This window comes from Meleagris gallopavo, chromosome 7 (assembly GCF_000146605.3).
Source record: "Meleagris gallopavo isolate NT-WF06-2002-E0010 breed Aviagen turkey brand Nicholas breeding stock chromosome 7, Turkey_5.1, whole genome shotgun sequence".
Taxonomy (NCBI): Eukaryota; Metazoa; Chordata; class Aves; order Galliformes; family Phasianidae; genus Meleagris; species Meleagris gallopavo.
In genome coordinates this window covers 21504510-21529720 of record NC_015017.2, presented here as the reverse complement: position 1 = coordinate 21529720, position 25211 = coordinate 21504510, and the positions used below count along the sequence as shown (strand labels likewise).

Below are 25211 nucleotides of genomic sequence, written 5' to 3'. Positions count from 1 at the left end.
TTTTTTAATAATAGTAAAAGAGTTCAGTGGCTCAGTACCTATTATAATGCTTGGTACAAGAAGTCTCACAGAGAGGTAGGTTTATCTTTATTGGGTCTACTGCTTTTCTTAGTAAGAATAACTGGCGAGACTCCTTGGGTTTTGCCTCTTGTACTGGTTTTCTGTGCTGATCCATAAATGGAGAAGTAATCCTGGTTTCTCGCGTCAGCATCTTTATCCTGAGAAATATTGTCGTTGTCCAAACACTAGACAAAAAAGAATAAATATCACAGAAGAAAAATAAACATATTAAGTATTACAACTGTAAAGAGCCAGAAATGCTAAAGACAGCTCAGGAGGGGAAAAAAAAAATCAAGACATCTCTTTTCAGAATACCTTAGGTAGGGAATACATGCAGATGTCATGTACCAATAAATCATGTATCATCAAAATTAATGACTGTTTGAGCATTTCAGAGTGACTGAACTCATAGTCCTCTCACTTTTGTTATAAGTATTACAGCTTAATAAAGACTAAAGCCATTTAGCACTTAACAAACTATGTATTCTTGGCTTTTTCTGACTGAAACCACAAGCTGATAAGTTAGAGAGGGCATAGTGGCCTTTTTTTTTTTAATTGCAAAAAATACCTTCAAGTAAATCTGTTTTTCTGTTTTGATTAGTTCTCTTGAACAATATTTTTTTCCACGTAATTACTCAATTTTTCAGCTGCAAGGGTATATGTGATCTTTAAGACTTTTGGGTTGTTGTTTTTTTTTTTGTAATATTCATGGGCAATTCAGTTAATTTAATTTCACTTGGGATCTAATTGGTTTTAATTTTACAAATACCAAACTGGACAATTATTGAGCAGAATTAGCTGGCTTGTCAATGAAAGCTATGGAAAGAGCCCATGTGCACCAGCTGCAATATAGAACTTCACCTTGTTTCACTGATATTCACAATTAATTTCAGATAACACACTCAATATTTTGGTGTGACGTATCTTCTCTGTTTCTGTAGGGAGATCAAGGTCAGAGAGGAATACGTGGATTAACAGGACCAACAGGAGCGCCTGGGCCTGCAGGAGCTAAAGTATGTTCATTGTCACGCTGTGTGTGTAAAACACTCCTCCAGAACTCTGCTTTATCCTAGATTTCAGAAATAACCTGTGTGAAATGAACTTCTCAAAAAATAACTACCAAAAATCCCAAGTTCAGCTAAGGTTTTCCTAAGCAAGACACCACAATAATTATAAACATCCAGAAGCATTCTTTAGAAACTTCATATTCACTGTGTTGCTTCCTTTAGAAGGGAAGAATTGACTTGAAAAAAGTTAGAGGATAATAATAGTGTCATTCTATGCTGAAATATTTGGGAAGACAATACGGTGCGTGGCATACACACATGGATCACAACTTCATTTTCCCTTACACTGATCAGACTCACAGCTGGTATTTTTCTACTGATTTGCAGTTTGAATTCTTACTGAAAGTGAGAGAAAGGCTACCCCGAGTTTATCTTACAGTTTAAGTCTTTTGCTATTAGTTCATACAGCAGTACTTCAGCGTAAGATTAAAAAAAAAAAAATCAAGAGGTAATAAAGTACACTGAAAGGACTATTTGGAAAAAAACAATCTGTTGTGACATTAAAAAAAAATGTTTTTTTCTTGTATAGCTACACAGTTGGGCAGGAGGCTTTGAGTGCTGGGTGTGCTGGACTGAGTCTAGAATATACTAAGAAAAGGATTTCTAGTAATATGTATTTATTCAGGGACTTTTCATTTCCCTTGAGAAATCAAAACTATACTGATTATCAGTTCTTCAATGGTTAGATTTCACTTAATATAAATTTAATATAAATAAAACAGAATATAAATAAAATAATAAAACTTCTAACAGAATTTAATATGCACAAATGTTTTCTCCAAGAGATGCTCGTGCTACTTTCAGAGAAAAAGGCAGCACTGTTTTCACTCTCCTTCATTCACTGCAGGGAGAGCCTGGTGTACCAGGACGTCTTGGAATGCCAGGCCCTCCTGGAAGAGCTGTGCCTGGACCAAAGGTAACATCTTCCAAGTATTTCTAAATCCTAGTACTTCCTAGTACTTCTAAACACGGTGTGAAAACTACAAAGTAGGCCATGGTACTATTCATGTAAATTATTTCAGCCATAAGAGGTTACATAAAACTTATTTCCTACCAATAGAGTTATAGATTGTATCCATTCTAGTTACCATCATGGCCTGGTATTAACTATTTGCCAGCTTGAGGTGTTCTTGTCTTTGGCTTTGAGAGCCTTAGTATCAAAATACTTTTATTTCTTCTGCTCTTAGTGTTTATCTTAAATACCTGCATTTATATATATTGTATATATAGCAAAATTAAAAAACCAAAAACAATCACTAGTTGGTGTTTAATAATATATGCAACTAGGGTACATGTTTTCTTCATTGCAGGGTGACATTGGCCTACCTGGTCTTGCTGGACCAATTGGAGAACCAGGTTTTGGGCTCCCTGGAGCAAAGGTAGCTCCTGAACTGATAAACTAATTTCTGATAGAACTGTAAAATAAGGCAAGATTTTGGTGAAGCAACACCTATCACTGAGGGTGGCAAGGTGTTACACAACACTTACTGTATGTATTGTACTGCATTGGTATAGTATAAGGATTTGCAGAGTCAGATGACCATGGACAGTCAATCTTTCAGACTCTGTGAATCATAAGCTTTCAGATGGCAGAGAACCAGGAAAAAAAAAACCTTGTTTTTAAATTTCAGTGAGTGAATACAGTGAGAACACATGATTTATGTGCTTACAACAGCATTTCTGTTAAACGCAGCTGTTTTTTTCTGAGCAGTTTTTAGGTAAACTGCTTCATTTCTAAGTATGGCACAGAGTTCCATACATAAGTTCCAAACAGATGTTAGGACATGAGCCAATCCAGTCATGTGAGAAGAGATTCCTTAAATAGTGAAAGAACATGAAAGAGTAATTAATCTCTAAGGACTTCTCTCCAGCACTTCTATAGTACTGTCTCAGTGTTAAATTTAGCTTTTCCTCAGGCTTTAACTAAGCGAATTTGGCAATATTCTTGAATATTGCCTGCCCCTTGTCCTCTGACTGATCTTAAGCCTGAAAAAATACTGAATTTTGGCTGCTCTCAGCATTTTGCTATTAATAAGTTTTGTTTGCTATCAGTATTTGTGCTTTTGCTTCACTGTCAGATATGTCTGATGAGCTGTACAGGGTAAAACCTTCTACAATTTCATTTTTTTAATAAAATTTCTGCATGGGCATTTTCTTGGCATTGTTATGCATGCCCATATTTTCGGCAGCTGCAGAGACAAACAGTCATCCGCTCATGTCATCCATTCAGGTGCAATTCAGAGCAGCTTTTGGCTGTCTGTCAGGATGGGTTTGTGCATTCAAAACTAGAATAATAGTAATTATGATAAGAAAATAGTGCAACTGAAGCCATTCCTTCTTAAATGTAAATCATAATTACAGTGGACAGAGCTCTAAAAAAGATTCAGATTACTGACTTAGAAGTGAAAGGTCTTGTATAACCACAGCGCTATTAAATATTCCAGTTTTAATCTGGTATTGTCTAGTACTGATAATTTACAATAATTTACAGTAATATACATGCATAGATAAAAATCAACTTACAGTATCTCTGATAAAGAAATTTCATGCTCATGGAATATTTCCTGCTAGCAATTGCATTGGCAGTCAGTTCATCTGTTTTTCCTGCTTTTGTCAGGGTGACCGAGGCCTTCCAGGACTCCCTGGGCCCTATGGGGCGAAAGGAGATGGTTACCCCGGTCCACCTGTAAGTTTACAGATGTTTCTTTTTAATGTGAAATGGGAACAAATAGGTAAAGCAAAGTGATTAGCCTCCATGGCTGACATGCCAGGAAAGCTTTGCTTTGTATTTTAGGCTCTTCAACTGTGTAATGCATTTTAGCATGGAAGGAAAAAAGAAATCTTCCTCTTAGTCCAAGACCTTACAGGTCCCTGACTCCTCCTGATTACACAATGCAACGTGTTCCAATAGGAGAATTTTTTTATAGTAGTACTGAAGTTTCAATCAGTTCCTTCAAAACCTTAATGTAGGTTACTATCTTCTGCCCAGCCACCCAGAATTTTAAGCCCAAACAGAAGAACATAGCCCAGCTGAACAGCTGTGTCCACATACACAGGTATGAACTCTGGGTGACTGTCAATCTTCCAGAACTACTGAAAAAGCAACTACTGTCCAGAGTCAGAAGAGCAGTCTGTCCTCAGTTCTAGTCATCGGGTGGCTGAGGGTGGCACAAGGAACTGGCTAACCTACTTCACAGCCAGAAGTCTGTACTGGTAGACAGGAAAAACATCTGCAAAAAAGGGATACAAAGAGAAAAAGCTCTCTATTTTTCCCCCTCAAGAGAGCATATGTGCGCAGCACTGGCCCCACATAGCCTGTTCCACCAGTCCTGGCTTTGTCATGCTGGCCAGAGTCAGGGGAGTTTGGTTACATACTAGCATTTATTTGTGCAAAAGACAACTATATAGATGCATACAAACATTAGGAGTAAAAATTAATGAACATCAAAGCAGAAATTTGAAGCTGAAGCATTTATAATACTTCTTGGCATTTCAGTGCAATCCAATCCTATAAGTGCTTTTGCACCAACCACTCTGGACACATGACACATGCAAGTCTCTTGCTTGAGGTAGAACATACAATGCAACCACCAGTGACACAACTTCTAGCTTACCCGAGTGGAATTTAACCTCAGTCCACAGTGACCCCACAAAGAGTCAACGTATTCAAGCTATGAGCCATATTGTTAACAAATGCATGTAGTCAACACAGCTTGAAATAAAATTAATATTCTATCTCTGCACACAATTTTCAGGGCTTGCCAGGCCTTCCTGGGCTTCCTGGTGAGCAAGGCCCTGAGGGAGTTGGATTACCGGGACCTAAGGTACGGATCTTAACTGCAAGAAAAGTAAATGCATGCATATACTCCATGTACATATAGTTCTTACCCATAGATCACAGGCAGATTGTCTTTTTCATACAGCTTTAATTGTCAGTAAATAAAACGTAGATCCCATAGAAGATCTTCAAGCTTCAGTTCAGAACCCATCTTGATGCTGATTACAGGCTTACTTGAATACAGGTAATTGATAGATTGACTGCAGCTATTTAAACACGCCTAATGTCTCTTAAAAGAATGTACATCTTTTTTCACTCTCATCAATCTGCTAACTGTCTGAAGACACTATCAAGAAAAGTATGCTAGAAATATGCCAGTGTGACCACAGTCTGACAGGCAGGAAAGCAAAAAGATCTTTGACTTGCAGGAACTGGAGTTTATTTTGTGATATGGGAATTGTAATGCCTAACTATTGCATAACTGACCGTGCATGTCTTGATATGTTTAGACCACTAGCCACTGATACACCCCAATGTCCTTATTCTGCCTGCAGTATTCATGGTATAGCACTGTTTATATTTACAGTGATCTGTTCAACAATTTTCCTTGCCTTGTCCTGTTTGAGTACAGCAGATGCTGATAATTCTAGAGACAAGTCAAATTTTGTATTCACTACTTATTTTTTAAAGTATCCGTTTTCAGGGTGCTCCTGGTAGTAGAGGACCAGTCGGTCTTCCAGGTCCCCCAGGAGAAGGTCTGCCAGGACCAAAAGTAAGCTATTTAAACACTTGCATCTTTATCTTCTATTTTCTAGAAAAGAAAAATACAGTATAAAAATGTGTGATCATGCATACAGATATGTATGTTTTGTCTTCACGTTACACTAGAAACAAGTAATCCAACAGGTAACTGAGAAATACAGTGTCTTCATTTTGTAGAATAGCAGAAACATTTCTGCTAACCAGCCTTAAACCATGGCCATTTTCCTAATGCAGGAGAGGAATTAGGGTGATAACTTGCACAAAGATCAGCAACAAAATATTAGGTCCTGCAGACTGTAGCTCCAATTTGGTAGCAAACACTTCTTCTAGCATTTGTCCTGACCTAGGATTACTGGTCTGGCAAGCACTTACCAGTGCCTATATTATTTTTAAAGCTACAGGCAAACTGCTGAGCTATTCCTCCTACCCTTTTTTCCCCACTCAATGAAGTCAATCAATAATATTCCAGTGTAAACATAATTAGAAAATACACCACGAAAAATGCCTGGAAATGAACAATTTTCCTTACAAAATGGATTTTTTTTGCTTCTACAGCTCAAATTCAGAAGTCTATTAATACAAAAACTGTTTCCTAATGTGAACATTAATGTGAAAGAACCAAAACATGACAAAAGTAGGATTTTGCAACATCATAATGTATCACACATATAGTGTGGCTTTGTTCCCCACCCACGTGGCTAGGTGCATGGTTAAGCAATAGGAAAGCACTAATCCCACCTGTTTCACTGTACAAATGATCCTTACAAATGGAAGAAACTGAGAGTTTCACACAAGGATACTAGAATAGCAATATAGGTATAAAATTAACATTGTACTGTCTATGTTTTGATTACTTCCTATGAAAAATGTAAATTGTAATATTTTCTCTAGAGTTCTTTTAAAAACCATCTTGTACATTGGCAGCAAGAGACTATTTGCAGTGCCACATTCTTATGTGTCTCTACAAGTCTTACTGTGTAAGCTCAGCGGTGATGAATGATAGCATAGCATTTAGGAAATAATAAACCTCTCTTAAATCTTAATTCAATGTCCGGCGTCCCACCAACACAATCCATCCTTCAGACAACAATCATCTCTGTCAGCAAGGTGATTTAAGGTCACTGGCTGTAAAGTCCTGAGTGACTTTTTTTTTGTTTTGAAGAATTAACTGGATTTGAATAATATGATAAAGGATAAAAAAAAAGTTGTCAGCCAGAGAAATCTTGTCCTCGCTACTTTCAAAAAGATACTGAATGTGGCAGAGGACTGACAGGAAATTATGCAGTCGTACAACAATATGTTGTGCATTTTCATTATGAGTAGTGAATTTAACACATGCAGGGTTTCTTTCTAGGGAGCTGCAGGACGCCCAGGGCTGCCTGGCCCTTTGGGACCTCCTGGTGAAGGCATTCAAGGAATTAAGGTAAGATGACTCTGTGTTGAGTGTTCAATCTGACCATCACAGTATTTAGAAATTAAGAAACAAGTCTCACATTGTTGTTTCTTATATGATAAGAGAGCCAGAGATTGGACAAATGAGAAAGTTAATGTGAGCATCTACAAATTGTTCTGTATCTGCTGCTGTTAACAACAGAAAGCCCAAGGGTGTATGGACTGAGAGAGGAGGAATTTTCAGAGAAAGACAGACTCCCAGAATGAGCCAAAATGAAAAATAACATTCCCTCTTTCTCAGTCTCTCATGCCCATGTAAACACCTTGAAATTGCTACATGAATTACCACTTATGGTAGAAGAATATTCTTTATCCTGGACTTGGGAGTAAAATATCCCATTTTCCCCTTATTTTGTACCTTTACGTGAAACATATTAAAGAGATGCAAGAGACAAAAGAAAGAAAGGAGAAATGAGAAGGAGCAAAGTAGGTTGTTAAGAGGGAACAGGAGAATTAGATAACAAGCCGTTTTCAAATATAATCTTAGAGTAAACATACTACTGAAGTATTTGAGAAATATAAGCAAGCCATTACAGTGCCTCAGGTGTATCAAGATAGTTGTTAAAATCCAGCTGAAACACTTTGCTTAAACATTCAAAACTAATGCATAATGAATGACTACAAAGAGTTAACATCGCTACCTGGATTATCATTAGGGGGAACCAGGAATTCAAGGAATGCCAGGACCACGAGGCCCCCCTGGAGAAGGGCTTTTGGGACTGAAGGTATGATATTGAAATCAGAGAGAATGCCTGAGACCCAAGCCAACATACTGAAAATGCTCAGTCTGCTCAGCTCTCACTGAAGATTCTTTGAAAAGGGGATCAGGATTGAGTAAAACTTCAGCCTTTCGCATGGCCCTTTTAATGTTTAACAGCAGCATCTCTCTCTGCACTGCATATTTTAGTATCGTACGAGGCTTATCTCCTAGTGCAGTTAGAAGAAATACAGATATTGTTTTTAACATTGTTGCCTTTCATTTACCCACAGTTATGCAAAATTTCAGGAGTACATCAGTACTAAAAGAAAGGTGTGTCGAGATCAGTTCATAACGAATATGCGAACTTCCACAGCCTAACGGAAATCAAATCAAAAGGCACTATTTCCTTTGTTTGCTATTCTGAACACCTTTCCTAGGCCAAAAGGTTTCTCAGAACGTTTCCATCACCCAATCCAAATCCTCCTGCTCCCTTCTTCTCAGTTTCCCTACCGTTATCTTATTTTCCTCAAACACTTCCATTCACTTCCATCATGCAGTATCCTAAGAAACATCCCTGTCTCCATATACTTGTTTGGGATGGTTCACTTTTCAAACTGCTTGAGCTATTTTTCTCCATAGAAATACTTAATAGTACAAATTATTCACAGATACTAATTCATTTAAACAGTCTCTAATGAACATTTCTAACTCTTGTCAGAAACTGAAGGTAAATTCAACAAAAGCAGCCAGAAATAAATGTGAAAAATGTAATAAAAATTGACTTACACTTTGTCTGCTTATCTACGCAACTTCAAAGGGAGATCGAGGAGCAACAGGTGAAAAGGGAAAAAAGGAGAAAAGGGAAATGTGGGTGATCCTGGTTTATCTGGAGAACCTGTGAGTAACTCAGTTTTATCACATCCATTTTCTTACACTGCTTAATTCTAAAGCTGGTGTGTGTTTTTCTTGCTATTTAACTACTCTTAATCTGAAACGCTTAAGAAACTGAAAATATGAAGATATTTGAAAGTATAAGGAAGACATTTCTGTGCTAAGTACCCCAATTTCAAAACACAGATGTGGGTTCCTTCTCAAGGCGGTGAAAGCCAACAGTCAGGTTGTAAGAAGATAGGGCTATGCAGTCCTATTACGTGGCTGCCAAGTAGTGGTAGATCAGACTTAGCATCAACGCTAATGAACAGGTTTAGGGAGGAAAATTTGTAATTCCTGCTGGTTTCCAAAAGCTAGAAAACAAAATGTACTCTTCTGTTCTGGCATTTGCATGCTATTCAGTATATGTAAACTGAAAATCAGTGATTCAACAGAAGACATGAGGTCATCCGCTACCATACAAGCCTTGCCACATTAAAAGGTTGTGGATATGGTGGGTACAAGCTAGCATCACAGGAAAACTATGTCTTCTAGCAAAAGTTCTTATTAGCTAAGTATTATTTTAATACCGGTACTGATGAAGTCATATTCTGAATTACAGTGTTACTAATTGCATAGCTTAATTAATGATCATTGTTACAGGGCAAAACTGGACCAAAGGGAGAGCAAGGCCTAACAGTAAGCAAGTTCCGTTATTTAAGACCTGTTAGAATGTGACTATAAACAAAATACAAGGTACTACCAGTTGAAATCCTATGTAAGTTATTCCAGAAAGAGTTTTCTGGCAGTAATAATATAGAAAGAAACCACTTAAAGGCTTATTCTCATCTATTTCATGCTGATAAGGAATTTAAAATTCCTGATGATTTGACATATTCCTCTTCTACATCTTTTTTTACAGTTAGTAAACAAAACCTTTGATAGTGTCAAGTTTATACATCATTTGAAAGAGAAAATTGTTAAAATATTTTTAATTTTTTCATATCCAGAGAGAAGATATAATTAAACTAATTAAGGAGATATGTGGTAAGTATTTAGGATTTTTTTTTATTACGCATTCTGCTTTTCTTCGTAAAATTTGTATTTTCTTTCTTTCCAGAAGAACCTCCAGTAGTCATTGTGATCTGTTTGCTTTTTTTCATTTTTCCTTTGCAGGTTGTGGTATTAAATGTAAGGAAATTCCTATGGAGCTTGTATTTGTGATTGACAGCTCTGAGAGCGTGGGACCAGAGAATTTTGAGATTATCAAAGACTTTGTAACTGCATTAGTAGACAGAGTAACTGTAGGCAGAAATGCTACCAGAATTGGCCTTGTACTGTACAGTCTAGAAGTTCAGCTAGAATTTGGTCTCAACAAGCATACAACCCAACAAGATGTTAAACGAGCAATTAGAAAAATGCAGTACATGGGAGAAGGCACCTACACAGGAACTGCTATCCGTAAAGCAACCCAGGAAGGGTTTTTAGGTGCTCGAACAGGAGTGCGGAAGGTAGCTGTTGTGCTCACTGACGGCCAAGCGGACAAGAGAGAAGCGGTGAAACTGGATGTTGTCGTTCGAGAGGCTCATGCAGCAAACATCGAAATGTATGCAATAGGAATTGTAAATACTTCCGATCCAACGCAGGCTGAGTTTGTGCATGAACTCAATCTGATCGCTTCAGATCCGGACAGAGAGCATATGTATCTCATCGATGACTTTAATACTCTCCCAGGTGTGTTTGCTGCAGTTTTATTCTGTGTTATATCTGATGATTCTCAGAATAGAGGAAAAAAATGCGTTACATTTGTGTAAATTACGTTTTGATATGATGAGGGTTATTTACAAGGTGCAAAATTATGAGAACCTAGAGATAAAACTGTCTTCTTTTAAGGAGTCATGGTATAAGCCGTGACATGAAAGAGAGCACATTGTGCCTACCAAAGACGTCACCTACAGGCTATGAAAGCAATCGTTTAAACTGGCTTCCTAAGCAGAGGGAGTGCTCACACACTGCAGACCTGCTGGAGTGGAAATGTGCATCGTGTAGAGGACCTATAGGCTGGTAAATCTGTGATGATAAAAAACATAGTTCAGAGAGCCTAGAATGATCTTAGATATGTATAAATATTCCAAAGGTGTACTGGATTACATGTGTATTATTTACACACATGAATAATCTAAATTTGAAAAATCCATTAAATTTCTCAGTATGATGAATTTTAACTTCTTTCAAACAGCTCTGGAGTCCAAATTAGTCAACCAATTTTGTGAAGATGAGCATGGTACCTTCATTTACAAGCGTAATGGAAATGTTGCAAGCATAAATGGACCATCTTTCCATTCAGTATCTTCAAGTCCTTCATATCACGTGCTTCAGAACAACAGTATTAATGGGCAAGTACTGTCAGCACAGACACCTGGGGTATCTACAATAGAAAGTCCTCTGGATCTTGGTGATCTTCCTCAGCCATTGGTTCTGGTATGAAAATTCAGCATATTTTATGAATGAAGGTGTTGTTTTTTTTTTTAACCTATTTTCTTCTCTGTTGCCTGATGCAATATCTAACTTCTTTTCATTTCTGCAGGCACATACTGCAGTAGGTCCTTTAATTTGCTATGCTCAGTGCTGGTGTTCTGAATAAAAGTTCATATATTGCGTGCATGCAATTCTTTAATGGCCGCAGTTTAGTCCTGATACTGTTACTGATAGTGAGTTTAATACAGCAGGTTTGGGACTGACAACCCTCCTGGTAAACTGATCTGGTGAGGTTAAAATCTTGATTCTTAGAAATCTTGATTCTTAGCAATGCAGTCAGGGTAGATGGGAAGGAGAAGTGTTAGGAAACCTGTAAATGTTAACAGGCTTGTTCATTTTGAGACACTTCACAATATTTGAAAATAAAATGCTTATTTCAGACTGATGTACCTACTGTGGTAGTTAAGGAAGCTTATGAAGATGATCTAGAGAAGGAAGAACAATCACCGTTGGTAACAGTGGACACTAGAGGTATTTTTATCACCGTTATTTTTTTTCAACTTCTAGTTACTTTTGGCTGATTAAAAAAAATCACTGCTTCATTCTGTTGTTGTTTTTACCCACAGCTGTGACATCATTGCCACCATCATCTTCAGACAAAGTGCTTTCAACTGCAAAGCTCACACCAAAGCTAGGTAATAGATAATACCCAGGGTGTCATTTTCTTCTCTCTTACCCTAATACTGATTTTTATAATGCTTTAAATCAGAGTCAATCTGTTGAATCCATCCAGTTCTGAAGATTTCATGAGCCCATGCTGTGGAAAAGACAACATTTCAGGATTTTATAAAATCTAGCTGCACTTCTTGGCCAGCCTATTAACCGGTTATTGTCTCTGCAAGTTCCAAATCCCACTGCTCATCTCAGAGAACAAGGTCAGCTATAACTTGAGGCAGAGATGATAAATGGCATCAAAGAGAGAATGCAGTACCAGGTGAGGTGGGCCAGTGAGCAGAGAATTCTTTAGCCAGAAAGGGTCAGTCTCCCATCAGGAAATGGGAGGCCTCATTAAGGACAGAAGATACATAGTGATTTCAGAATTGGACAGACTTCTCTTTCAGAAGAGAAACAGGAAAAAGTGTTTAGTCATTTGAAGGAAAGCATAATAATAAACTGACTGTTCAAAGGATTCATTCTTTTCATATGAAAAATCTGAATGTGTTCCTTTCATAATTTTGGGGATTCACACTTCTGGATTCCAGTAGCAACATACTGTGATGGAAAAACAACATATAAAGAGCATGCCTCCTGGGAACATGGATATGACTAAGATAGCTGCCTAATACTCTATTACGCTTTAAGTTTCCAGATACTAGTTGCCAATGATACATGTAGAATATTGATGTAACAATGTTAAACTTTAAGAGAGAGTATTTTTATCCAACGGTATTATTAGAGTGAGTGAGACTAGCGTGTCACAATTGATTTTTACACATAATTGCGTCCACTCCTTTTTCTTCCTGTTTTTTAAGGAAGTGTTCTGGACCTCCGATGCAAGTTAAGGCTGGATCAAGGGCCATGCCGTTTTTATATCATAAAATGGTATTATGATCAACAAGCCAATGCATGTGCTCAGTTTTGGTATGGTGGCTGTGATGGAAATGCAAATCGTTTTGAGAGTGAAGAGGAATGTAGAGAGGCTTGTGTATTTTCTTCTGGAGGTAAGAATTTGCATCTATCTCTATATTAATAACTAGCAAGATGAAGGTCTTGCTTACTTGGGTTATCATGAAGTATCAAGTATGGTATGTAAAACTGAACCCACTAACTTAAAGAACGTTAACACTGTGAAGTCATACATTCACTAATTTTAAAAAAATCTACATGTGCAAGCATGCTTTAATTTCTTTTGCACATATTTTATGATTTAGTCCTTATGTAACAAAGCAACACATTTCCAGCAGTATCAGGAATTCATAACTTCCATAAAGACCAGCATAGCTCTTATAGCAATCATACTTCCTTCTAAATACTACTGTTACACAATCACTGACTTCATTTTAAATTATACGTATGGCTTTGGAAAACAATCTTTGGTCATTAGAAGTCATATAACTTCTTTCCTCTCTGTTACAGAAACCTGACAAGTTGGCATGGATTCTGCAATGAAGTCTTCATTTTCTTTAAGGAAAAGTGTTCCCACAAATCCTACTTTAATTTCAAGCACAGAATATCAACTTCTGAATTACATGCAACTGCTATTCAGGGGTTACTGGATAAAAACAGAGAATGCAACAGCTTGTTCCCTACGTGCTATCCAGGTTACAAGACAAGGAGGTAGCTGAGCTACCCAGCTCTCCCAACCCCATCTGTGTTAGATGCAGACCTTTTATCTAGCAGCTCTCCTCAGTTTCCAGTAACTATCAAGGTACATGACAAATGAAATTAAACACTTCCACAAATTTGTATAAGTGACTACACCAGTAGCTGACATCAACAAGTTAGGTTAGTTCATGCCTAAAATGGTTCTTGTCATATGTTTCTATTCTAAAAGCCCTGACTTTTAAATGCAATTTATTATTTTACTGTTCCTTACAAACCCTTTAACTTATCTTCAGAACATCAAACTAAGCAGAGTGTATTCTTTGTTGCCTGTCACTGCCCTATGGCTTTTCATGTTTGTGCTCACATTTATTTGATACGTCTCTTATTACTTGAATTATATACTTAAAAGCTTGTTTCTAATAAACTGTTTTTGTTTTTACTGCTTGAATAGAGAGTGGGTAAGCAGAAGCCTTACAGAACTGAAAACTGCTCTCACTACTGAGTTACAGCTAGGTGTGTTCCTGATTATACAGCTGGATTTCTGCCATAGTCCTGTTAAGGAACTGCCATGGATTAGGCACTCCTGCATATGAAGCCAGAATGTTTTTTTTTCTTTTCCCGAGCAAACAGAAATTGGAAAATTGAATTAGGCCTCAAGAATGACATCTAGTTGTTGAATAACTTCCATAAAAATTTTAAGGCACATCCAAGAAATGGCTAAATTTCCAACTCCCTGCTCAAGTAGGGCCTCCTAAAGCACATCACCCAGGACTGAGTCTGGATGGCTTTTGACTCCACAACCTCTCTGAGCAACCTGAGCCAGCACTCACAAGAAAGAAGTTTTTCCCCGTGTTCATATGGTTAAACATTATTTACACAATTTGCGCCCATAGCATCTCATCTGGCACCACTGCCCCATTCTCTCAATGCTGTCCCTTCCCAAACACACACACACAGATCAAATTTCCCCCCTGGGCCTTCTCTTCTGCAGGCTGAGCACGCCTGGCTCTCCCACTTTCCCCACAGAAGAGGTGCTCAGGCCCCTTTATCATTTTGGGAGCCCTCTGCTGACTGTGCTCCAGGAGCTCCGGGTCTCCTTCACATGCAGGAGCACAAGACCTGCCCCAAGTCTTTCTCCACAGAGCTGCCGTTCGGCAGGCCAGCCCTGATGCACGGCGTGGTTTTGGAAAAAGTTTATTTATTTGGGAGGAGGAGGAGCGAATGGTAAGATACTACAACTAAAGTACATTCATCTGGATACGCTTTTTGAGATATTCTAAATTAGAAGTACATTTTACATCTACCAGCTTCACAGGGTTCTTTTTGTTTGATCTAATGTTCATCCACAGCGTGACCGTTACCTTGTACCGACACATCTAAGGCACGAGGAAAAGCCGCACCCAGTGACCCGAGGCGCCCGGCCGTCCTTCACACAACGCCCACACACGCCGTTCCCGCCAAAACGCCCCCGCGCACCTCCGGCCGCCGCCCCACGGGGTTCGGGCGGGACGGGAGAACGGGCACCGCCCCCTCCAGGTCGGTAGCCAATCCCGAGCGCTGCGGGAGCGCGCGGCAGCGCCCCCGTTGCCACAGCGGCGCGAGGTGTCGCCGGAGGGAAGGGAAGCAGCGGACAGCCATGAGCGCCGTGCTTGACGTGCTGTGGGAGGACAGAGATGTCCGGTTCGACATCTCCCCGCAGTGAGTGCCTGCTTGCCTGCCCCGCCCTTACAGCGGGACTGTGGGGACTCGACCAGACGGCCGGAGTTATCGCTGCCTGTCGATAAACTGGGTAGAGGCCGCTCTGAGCGGCGCAGTGCGTGCTGGGACGTCCTCGGTGTGATGGCTGCTCCGTCACGTGACGCGGAGGGGCGGAAAGAGGAGGCGGGGTGGGCTGTGCTGTGCGGCTGAGGTGCCGCGAGGTGGCGCTATTGTCTGTTAAAAACAAACACCCGAACGTAGCTATAAGCTATAAGTTGGAGGGGTGTTGTTGTCTGGCGTCGGGAAGTCAAAGTAAAAGGGGAATTCACGTCACGGGAATGCTTTTGTTTTGTAATGTCTGTGTAGTGGGCCCAAAATTACGGCAGGAGACGTTGAGATCCACAAGAGCTCTTTGCTTTTCTACCCTGCCCTCACGTGCCTTCTCCCAGTGTTCGGGTGCAGTTTGCTTATCACACTTCCTACACGGCTATTTACTGTTACAATTTAAGAATAAAGATATCGGTATTTTTCATGTGTTCTATGTGGCAGTGACGACTTCAGGTATGTGTGGTTGATTTGTGTGTGCGTGCAGATGTGCATTTGCTGTAAGGTGATGCACCAAGCAAAGGGAAAAAGGGAAGTGAGTGAGGAAATGTAAATAGCCCTTCCTGGGAGAATAAATACAATCTTTCATTAATTTGGTTTTTTTTTTTTTAATTAATTTATTTATTTTCCTTTTTTAGGCAAATGAAAATGAGATCTGGAGAAGTCCTTATAGACTGCCTGGAGTCCATTGAAGATACCAAAGGAAACAATGGAGATAGAGGTACCTACTTGCTCAGGAAAACTGTAACCTTCCTGGTAGTTAATCTACATCTGTTTCAGAAAATGAACCCTTCTGTTTCACAGATCTGTTTCTGCTGGGAGTATTTTCAAATAGTATCTCATTCAGTTATGGAAGGTATAAGTGTGTAGGGCTGCCAGCATGCTCAGTGACCCTTCCTGTGGCTGGATGTGCTGCTGAATTGGAGAAGTTTGCATGTGACATAAAGAGGCAAGGTTATTCATGAAGTCAGCTGGGCTCTTAATGCACTGTCTGCCCTTCCTCCCCTCTCAGAGCAGCAGTGTGCTAATTGTGTCTCTGCTTTTTTACAGTCAGGTGGATATGGAATCAATTACTGTTTGGTCTTTGGTTTTGAGGAGTGCTGGTATACATAGAGGTTCTTTCATTTGTTCCTTCTTGCTGGATTTGTTCTCCTGGTATTAAAAAAAATAGGGCAATGGAAGACGAATAGAGATTGTCCTGCAGGGATATCCTCTTTTTCTTCTTCCTGGCAAGAGGAAGGAATATTATGGTGTTGCAAAACTAGAGGTAAATATTTACCGCAGAATTGAATGTTTACTTTAATGGTAGCTATTCAGATTAAAACTATTTACACCCTTTATTTCCAGGTAGACTGCTTGTGACAAATTTGAGGATTATTTGGCGCTCATTGTCTCTGCCCAGAGTTAATCTCTGTAAGTATTATCTTCTATTAAACAATTGAAAATATGCTGTTTCCTTTGTGACGGCATGCTATATGTTCACAATACCATAGATTGCACTCCAGAATAGTAAAATCTTGGCCTGCTGTTTTTATACAGTCTGAAATAAACTGTTACTGATGAATCTGTCTGTAATATGGAAACTGTTATTTTAATTCCTAGCAAAATGTTAATATTCAATGGCAATTTATCAGGACAGAAATTGAAGAGTATTTTAGACGTCCCTTTTGCTTAACCTGTCTGGAACTTTCTTGTTTTATTTTTTTCTAGAAAGAAACATAAGTTTGAGTTTCTTCATATTTTGCATTACTTAAACCTTGTGTTGTTGCCTGTTTAATTCACATACGGTTTTTATTCCCCAGAAGTACCTACCTTTTCAAATTTACTATTGTGAGATCTGAATAAGCTTCTAATTTTAACTGTGTGAGTAGCCAGCTAGTTTACTGGAATTTAGTTTGCTGAAGTAGGGCCAAGATGCACTTACTCAGTACCCAGATCATTTCCAGGGCTCAGTTCCTGAAAGTCAGTCAGTAATTAAATCTGTTCTGCTCCTAAGCAGTGCAAACTATGGTCTCTGACTGCTTGTTCTTCTGTATGTGCTCTCTCATACATGTGCACATGTGTAAGTGCACAACACAAACATGCTGCCAGAACTGAGCTTTTGGAGATGCAAAATCTTGCAGAAGCAAATCCCATTTCTCTCTCTTTTTTCAGAATCTGGCTGATTTGTGGTAAATTGTAATAATTGGTATCAGTAGATTTAGCCCAGCACCACTTAATAGCTTCAATTTTATGTAGAATGTCAAGGATGAGTTCTCTGTTTCTATTTTGTATCAGAACATTGCTGTAGAAGATGCAAAATGAAATTTATACCTTGTTTTCCCTCTTCTCATTTCTTCTCCTCTTATCCTTTCTATTTTGCTGCTGTTTTTTCTTTGACCCTCCTTAATTCTTTTTTTTTCCCCACAAAGTATTATATTGCTGTAGAAATGTTTATTTTTAAGGGTAAAATCTAAGTGTGACTTCATGATGAAATGGGCTGCCTTGTAGCGTATTACTGATAGGATGAGAGGCAGCTGAACAGTTGAAACAAGAGAAACTGATTAGATATTAGGAAAAAATGTTCACCACAATGGCAGACTGACAGTGGTACAAGCTTCCAGAGTGACTCTGGAAATATTCAGATTTGGAAATACCTCCTTACTTCTTTGGAAATACTCGAAACTGAGCTGAACGCTACCTTGAGCATCCAGATGGAATTAGTTCTGCTTTGAGAAGAGCATTGCAGCAGATGACCTCCTGAGGTCTTTGATTTTATGATGAGAGCCCAGATGGTTAACCACAGTATGGAATTCTTGAGAACAGCACCCGAAGCTACAAAATTCAGTATTGTGCTTCATAAATTTGAGTACAGTTTTTCTCAAAACAGTTATTTTTTTTTCTTCCCATTTAGCTGTTGGTTACAACTGCATTATAAATATAACTACAAGAACTGCCAACTCAGTAAGTTTCAAAAAATACTTTTTAAAGTACTGAAAAAAGGTGTTATTTGTTATTTTTATTTATTTCAGCATGTTTATTTGCAGAAAAAGCAATAAAGGAATTTAGTTTGGGAGAGTCTTACATATTTGTATACTTAGTTCCCTAAGGTAGTAAAACTCATGTAATCACACTGTCTTGTGATTTTTCTCTGTTCTTGATAAGTGAAATGCCTGTTGTTGTGTCTACTGCTAACAAAAATGTAGAAACAGTAACTTCGTCCAAGAAAGCTCTCAAATGCATAGCCTGATTGCATGCAACTGTGAAGCCATTTGTTTGGCAAGTAGCAAAGAAGTAGCATGGAGATTTTGTAGGTTCCTCAGGCAGCCACATGGTAGATGCCAACTCACCAACTGGTCTATGTACGGCATGGCTGCTCAGCACACTCATCACCCTTGGCTGGCACAACTCTCCTATTCCCCTGGCACAGCTACTGAGGTAGGTAACAGACAGGATGCAGAGCCAGGGCATTTTGGAGCAAAAAGGATGGTGACTGGATGATAAGAAGCAAATACTACAAATGTATGGCAGCCAGGCTTCATTAGTTCTGCTGATGGAAATGGTAGCTCCCAGTGGCGGTGGAAAAAGAAAGAAATGAAAGACAACAGTAAATCGCTAGACAACAGTAGATCAGTGGTAGAATCAGGATTAAAAACCGCTGGATGTGTGAGCTACAATGCTGTCAAAATATTAAATTTCAAATTTTCCTTACAGAAATTACGGGGACAGACAGAAGCTCTGTATATATTGACTAAATGTAATAATACACGATTTGAGTTCATATTTACCAATGTTGTTCCTGGGAGTCCCAGACTCTTCACTTCAGTTATTGCTGTGCACAGGTATCATACTTAAAATAGTGTTTGTTCATTTATGAAATTCAGTGGATTAAATACATGGGATTACTACTACTGGTGGACTATCCATATTTAACATTGACAAACTTTCCAAAAGAGGACAACGCAATCTTTAGAAAGAGGAGAGAGAATGCTCACAAATTCTACTAGATAACTGTACGTAAAGAGAATTAATGTATGTCAATAGGGTCATGGATTAAAGCATTCACCCTTTGAATATAAGCTGAATAAATTAAATTACAAAAAAACTAATTTAAGCATGCATTTTGATTCATCATTTATGTCTATAATCCATGTCTGTGATTGTTGATCATGTAGTGGAAGTGGGAGTTCTAAAGATAATTTAAGTCTGACTAAAACTCTGATTTGAGATGGATGTTTCTTTCCTACCTAAAGGTAAGCCACCTGAATGAATGTCTGCATAGTACACTACTGTTGCTTTCTATTTAAGAGCTATGGAGTACAGATAATAGTACATATTATTAGGTGTTGGTGTTTGAGTACATATAATTAGATGTTTTTGACTAAACTAGCAATGAAAAATAAGCTGTTTTTTATGTCCATACTCTATATAACATGGGAGCAATTTATGCTTTGCAGTACAGGTTGGGACATGACAATCTTAAGGAAAAGAAACAACATGAACAATATAGGAGTTTAAACAGATGACAGAAGAAACCAAAACAGTAACAAAAAAAAAAAACTCTTCTAAGTTTAATTTGATTAAGGAGAACTGAAACACAACGGTTTACACTGATGAAGATTTAATAGTACTCTTGTTTCTGTGCAATCAGGAAAGTTGAAAATGTAACATTTCACATTGTTGCTAAAACATGCACTGAAAGGTAATAAAAAATACTGAAATTGTAACATTGTGTTTTTTACCTTTTCAGAGCTTATGAAACTTCGAAAATGTATCGTGATCTGAAGCTGAGAAGTGCTTTGATTCAGAACAAGCAACTGAGGTTGTTGCCACAAGAACAAATATATGATAAAATCAATGGAGTGTGGAATTTATCAAGTGACCAGGTAAAGTGAAAAGTGAGACTGCGTTGACTGCAATGAAGTTAAAATGTTTCAGCTTTCATCTAGCAACTGTACTACTATAGTTTTGTAACCTCAGAAGCAATCCTCTTCAGCTCGTTAGCTATTGCATGCAGAAAAGCTGACTTCATATATTTACCATTCAGCACAGTGAAGTTCTTTTCTTGGCAGACAAAGTCTACGTGACTCAGCTAATGTGCAAGGAACTAGATATGCAGCTTCTGTTAATAAAAGATATTTATGAGTGTGAAGCTCTGTATCATCCTGAAAGACAATCTTGCTGTTTCCAAAGTGCTCTGCTGCATGTTTGTATGTCTACTTGCAGCCTTGACTACTTTGTAAGACTATATTGTCTTTCGATTACTGGAAATTGAAAATATTGGAATGGGGATCTAGGTCTTAAAATGTGCAGTGATAAAGACTTCAAGGAGAAAATTGAAACTATTTCCATTATTACACATGGAACTAGTTACAGGTATTATCCAGAGCTGTGAAAAAAAATGGGAGCTGTTATTTTTGTCTGTATAGCTTTAGTCCAGAATGGAAACAGACTATCCTGACAAGCTAAAAAGTTCTTTCCCCTTCGTTCCCTTGGCACACATCTACACAATTGCCTAAGTTTAACCCACATGCCATTATACTTACTCTGTATGCCAATTCCAGATCTGTACAGTTAAGCACACTCTCAGTCACTCCATGCACTCTCACTAGGTCTGCCGTGCTGTGATTTGATACTGCTTTGCTGCAGCAATAGGAACTCCCAAGTGATTTTCAACTTGGGTGTTGTATGCTTTAAAGATTGGATCTTGCTTCCTAGCAGACATTAATAGCATTTCCACTGGTTTCTGTGGGAAAGGATCAGGCCTTTATTGAATTAATTGGAAAGCTATACCTTACTAGTGATAAACAGGTATCAGTAATCATCATATCAAAGGGGGGAAAGGCTCAGTATTTCAAAGCAGCTCTAACATACCTTTTCTTTAATAGGGAAATTTGGGAACATTCTTTATTACTAATGTGAGAATAGTTTGGCATGCAAATATGAATGACAGCTTTAATGTCAGCATACCATATCTACAAATTGTAAGTATCTTAAAGCAGCCATTTTCAAAATGAAATGGGATAAGTTCTGGTATTCAGTTAATGCTCCCATCTCACATTGACTTAGTATTTCATGTCCCCATGTCAGGGAGAAATTTGGTCTTACCAGCACTAACTACAGCATGGATTTCTTTTCTGTCCAGATGAATTGGAAGTTTCCATTAGCAATTTGAGATGCTGAGGAATGGCTTGTATTTTTAATTTCCAAACTATTTACTCTTGTGCTCCGTGTCAGCTGAAAATCTAATGTTTGGGAATGAACTATTAATATTTTGATAAAACATTTTTCCTGAGGCTTTACTGTTTTAGAATTGAAATAGAGAGAATGCCAGTAGCCAAGCTTCCAAGAGGTATAGTAGTAATTACTACAGTGTTAAAAAAAAAAACAACAATAAAATAATAATATTTAAAAAAAAATATGATATCAGGTATTTCCAAAACAGTTTATAATGTTTTTTTTTTGTTTATTTGTTTTGTTTTTACCTCTTTACCACTAGCGTTCAATAAAAGTAAGAGACTCAAAGTTTGGCTTGGCTCTTGTGATAGAGAGTTCTCAGCAGGTAAGAAGCTTTAGTAGCCTTTAAATAGCAGTTTTCAGAATTAGATAGCTGTGCACATGAAATGCTACAGTACTGCTTTTAAGCCGCTTGCAGATTTCCTTCTGTGTGGCCATTAAAAGACAGCTTTAAAAAATTCATCTTCACACTTCTTAAAATATCAGTATGTTCAGGTAAACATGGCTGTTGTGAGTTACAGTGTCTCTAAGCAGAGCAACAATAAACCAGCCTGACCACTTTAAAGTATTTAGCTGTTAGAGAGACTGTGTCTTCTGACAGATTCTTTGAGACCTACTAAGATATTTGTTTTCCATTTATCTAATGGGCTAACAGTTTAAAGCTTAGTTATCCCATAAGGAAACATAATCATTTTTTGTTTCACTCCTGGTTTAAGTGGCAGACTAAGATACTAAAATACAAGTAATGTTTTTATCATCAAAATTAAATTTGCTATCATTAAACTACAAATCCTCATTGGAAGAGGAATGAGAGGCAGTTGTTTAAATAATACGCAATAATAAATGTCTTTTTTTCTCTGTTACACAGAGTGGAGGATATGTACTTGGCTTTAAAATAGACCCTGTGGAGAAACTACAGGAGGCAGTGAAAGAAATTAATTCACTTCACAAAGTTTATTCAGCTAACCCTATATTTGGAGTGGATTATGAAATGGAAGAAAAGGTAGTCTATTCATCTGTTCTAAATTAGATGCAATACTGTATTAGCAAGCACTAACAAAAATACATTAAATGTGTATTGGAGATATGAATTTATTCAGTGTTTTAATTTTTAGCCTCAATCTCTTGAAGACCTAACAGTGGAGCAGGTTCAAGATGATGTGGAAATAGAACCTGGTGAACAGACAGATGCTTTTGTGGTAAGCTTCTCCACAGAAGAGGGGGGGAAGAAGCTTGTATTCAAATATAAGTGGCATGCAGTTTTAATTAGCTGCAACTAAACTTTCTGTACTTAAGCACACCTCCATACTTTTTAATCAAAATCCTGATTGCTGTGTGCATTTACTTTGGGTGTGTTTTTTTTAATCTTAGCACAAACTATTCTCAAAATAAAGAGGAGTAGATAGTAGTAGTTGTATGTAGTTTCTCCACATACTAAGATGATGATTAGCCACACAGTACAATCAAATACATCATATTAAAAAAAAGTCTTTCTTCTTTTGGAATCGATTTAATAAGAGTTGGCATCTGTACATTCACCTGAGATTCAAATTTAAAAGATTTTTAGAAAAGCAACAATAATTTTGAGCCAATCCTGCCAACTGTTGCACACCTGTTTTTACCACCTTAGAAAATGGTATTAGTATCCCTCTCCCTTTATTTCAGAAATGAATGCAATAAAAATAAAATTACATGTATTAGGCTGTCCAGGATCTTCCTTCTGGGAATTTCCAAATTTTCTTGCAACCCAGAAAGACCTGATTCATCTGATTTCACAGGTAGAAGGTGTTCACATGCTAAACTTAACCATGTCTTCAGTGTGGTTGAAGACCTTTTCCGTAAAAGAAGATTTTGCTTGTTTTCTTGATGGCTTTGTCACCTGAATTAAAGATCAGGTTCTTCTTCACAAATACAAACATCTATAGCCTGCTGGTCCAAACACAAAGCTGCAGATACTTTCAGAGTTTGAATTTTAATTTCTCCACACAGAACTGGAAAGACAGTATAATTTTCACAGGCCTAAGTGAAAAAGTAGAAAACTGATTAACTATGCGGTTACTCTGTGTTCATTTCTTATATTGAGTGTGATGTTGATTGCATTTTAATACTATTTACATATTGTGTCTCATTTTTTAAAAAATTTAATAATGCTGATGCATATGAAGCAGAAAATATTAAAATGCTGTTAGCTTGCTTGCTGACTAAAATTATTTTTTTATTCCCTACAAAGTATTTGTTAGCATAACAAATGCAATGTGAAAACTTTGTGATTATAAAATCTTTGTTTATTATGTCAGAAAATTCAGAGATTGATGTTATTTAATGAAAACGGTCTCTAATTTCTGTTGGAACTCTTTTGTAATTGATTTCAACATAGGAATTACTTTGATCTTGTTTATAAAATAAAAATAAAAAATATATAATGTGTTTTCTTCAAGAAAACTTACCAATTTTCACCCAAAGAATTACTAGCAAACTTGTATTTAAATTGTGATTTCTCAAGGTTGTGAGTTGTTTCTTTCTTTTACAGGCTTACTTTGCTGATGAAAACAAGGTAAGAACATCTTTTTCTCCATACTGTTAGATTTGTGTTGTTATAAATTGGATAATTAAAGTATACTCTTTTATTTTTCGTCTTTTAATTTTAACGTCTTGCACATTCAAAAGCAACATGATCGGGAGCCTGTGTTTTCAGAAGAACTAGGACTTGCAGTAGAGAAGCTAAAGGATGGATTCACGCTCCAGGGACTCTGGGAAGTAATGACCTAATTTAGATGGTTACATCTTGTTTCCCATCCAATGAAAGACTCTTTACTGATTCAGTGAGATCTGTGTATTATTGAACAAGAGTGGCAGCAAAAGATCATGCCAATTAAAAAAAAAAAAAAGCCCACAAAAAAACACAAAAAACTAGGCAAATGTTATATAATATGAACTAAGGGTATGTCATAAGAGAAAGATTATTCAAAACGTATGAAGGTATAAAAGTTACTACAGGAACGATAGCTGCCATTTTATTTCAGCTACCATTTTATGGCTCACAACCACTACTATGCTAAAATGCTGTGCAGTACATGTTTTAGTTCTGCTTTGTGATTGCCTGGCTGCTGCTGGCACACCAATACCCCCAGTGTTCTTAGCATGTGTCATGGTTTTATGATTTTTTTTTTTTCTTTTAATTAAATTAGAGCAGTGAAGCCTCTTCCTGTAAAAGCACAGGGTCCATCCTCCTGTTTCAGCCACCAGTTTCTGTCAGTTAGCTGCATTTTTGCAATTTTGTGCCCCACATGGTTACACACTGCCCTGTGACCTGCTGCCAGGAACAGCCACACCATGTTGTTTTACCTAGAAATATGTCAAAAAAAGGAAACCTCTACCATTTTGATAATGCAGTATATAGCATACAGTTTTATGTTCAAAGTATTCACACATTTCTGAACAGTGAAGTACTTTTCCAATATAATCGATTCAAATTTCCATAATTTGTTTCATTCTGCGCAGCATGGATGTACAAAATGTACAACCCTTTGTATTTGTGTTGGTTGTGTCATTGAGCCAGTGTTATGTTACTGACAGCTTTTTGACAAAAAGCAATGCCGTTTCAAATACAAGTTTTCACGTCTCATCATTTATGAAGAGTTTTTCACTTATCATTCCAGGTACTTTATTGTAATCTGGCTATCTTCTCTTTTTTTTTTTT

At 37.7% G+C, this 25211-nt stretch overlaps 2 protein-coding genes and 1 long non-coding RNA gene across 7 annotated transcripts in view; 2 read left to right on the top strand and 1 right to left on the bottom strand.

Moving 5' to 3' along the window:
* Nucleotides 1–14847, top strand: part of LOC100543473 (collagen alpha-1(XXVIII) chain-like) — a 31731-nt gene extending 16884 nt beyond the window's left edge. Inside the window, 18 exon segments of the mRNA XM_031554211.1 lie at nt 1002–1073; nt 1975–2043; nt 2438–2506; nt 3745–3813; nt 4883–4951; nt 5609–5677; nt 7022–7090; nt 7776–7844; nt 8637–8658; nt 8661–8716; nt 9353–9388; nt 9700–9736; nt 9866–10423; nt 10929–11170; nt 11608–11698; nt 11794–11862; nt 12700–12888; nt 13304–14847. Coding sequence (XP_031410071.1) covers nt 1002–1073; nt 1975–2043; nt 2438–2506; nt 3745–3813; nt 4883–4951; nt 5609–5677; nt 7022–7090; nt 7776–7844; nt 8637–8658; nt 8661–8716; nt 9353–9388; nt 9700–9736; nt 9866–10423; nt 10929–11170; nt 11608–11698; nt 11794–11862; nt 12700–12888; nt 13304–13311 — 1863 coding nt within the window. The 3' untranslated portion in view covers nt 13312–14847.
* On the bottom strand, nt 10–14983 carry LOC104911716. Its single transcript, XR_794132.3, has 3 exons — nt 14854–14983; nt 3651–3776; nt 10–245 (listed from the first exon to the last, which is right to left on the bottom strand). It is a non-coding gene; the product is annotated as an uncharacterized LOC104911716 (long non-coding RNA).
* Nucleotides 14984–15051: 68 nt separating this feature from the next.
* Nucleotides 15052–24404, top strand: BBS5 (Bardet-Biedl syndrome 5). Of its 5 annotated transcripts, none has more exons than XM_010713710.3 (13): nt 15053–15190; nt 15934–16016; nt 16467–16562; nt 16643–16708; nt 18189–18238; nt 18989–19116; nt 20025–20160; nt 21163–21258; nt 21774–21836; nt 22380–22514; nt 22627–22710; nt 24042–24065; nt 24179–24404. In XM_010713710.3, exons 1-13 carry the CDS (start codon nt 15129–15131, stop codon nt 24278–24280), a joined length of 1125 nt encoding a protein of 374 aa, XP_010712012.1. In that variant the 5' UTR covers nt 15053–15128; the 3' UTR covers nt 24281–24404. The 5 variants fall into 5 exon arrangements, with proteins under 5 accessions (XP_010712013.1, XP_031410070.1, XP_010712012.1 ...); XM_019617175.2 differs by lacking the exon at nt 15053–15190 and adding an exon at nt 15486–15751; XM_010713711.3 differs by lacking the exon at nt 21163–21258 and having other exon boundaries at nt 15052–15190.
* The last annotated feature ends 807 nt before the right edge of the window (nt 24405–25211 follow it).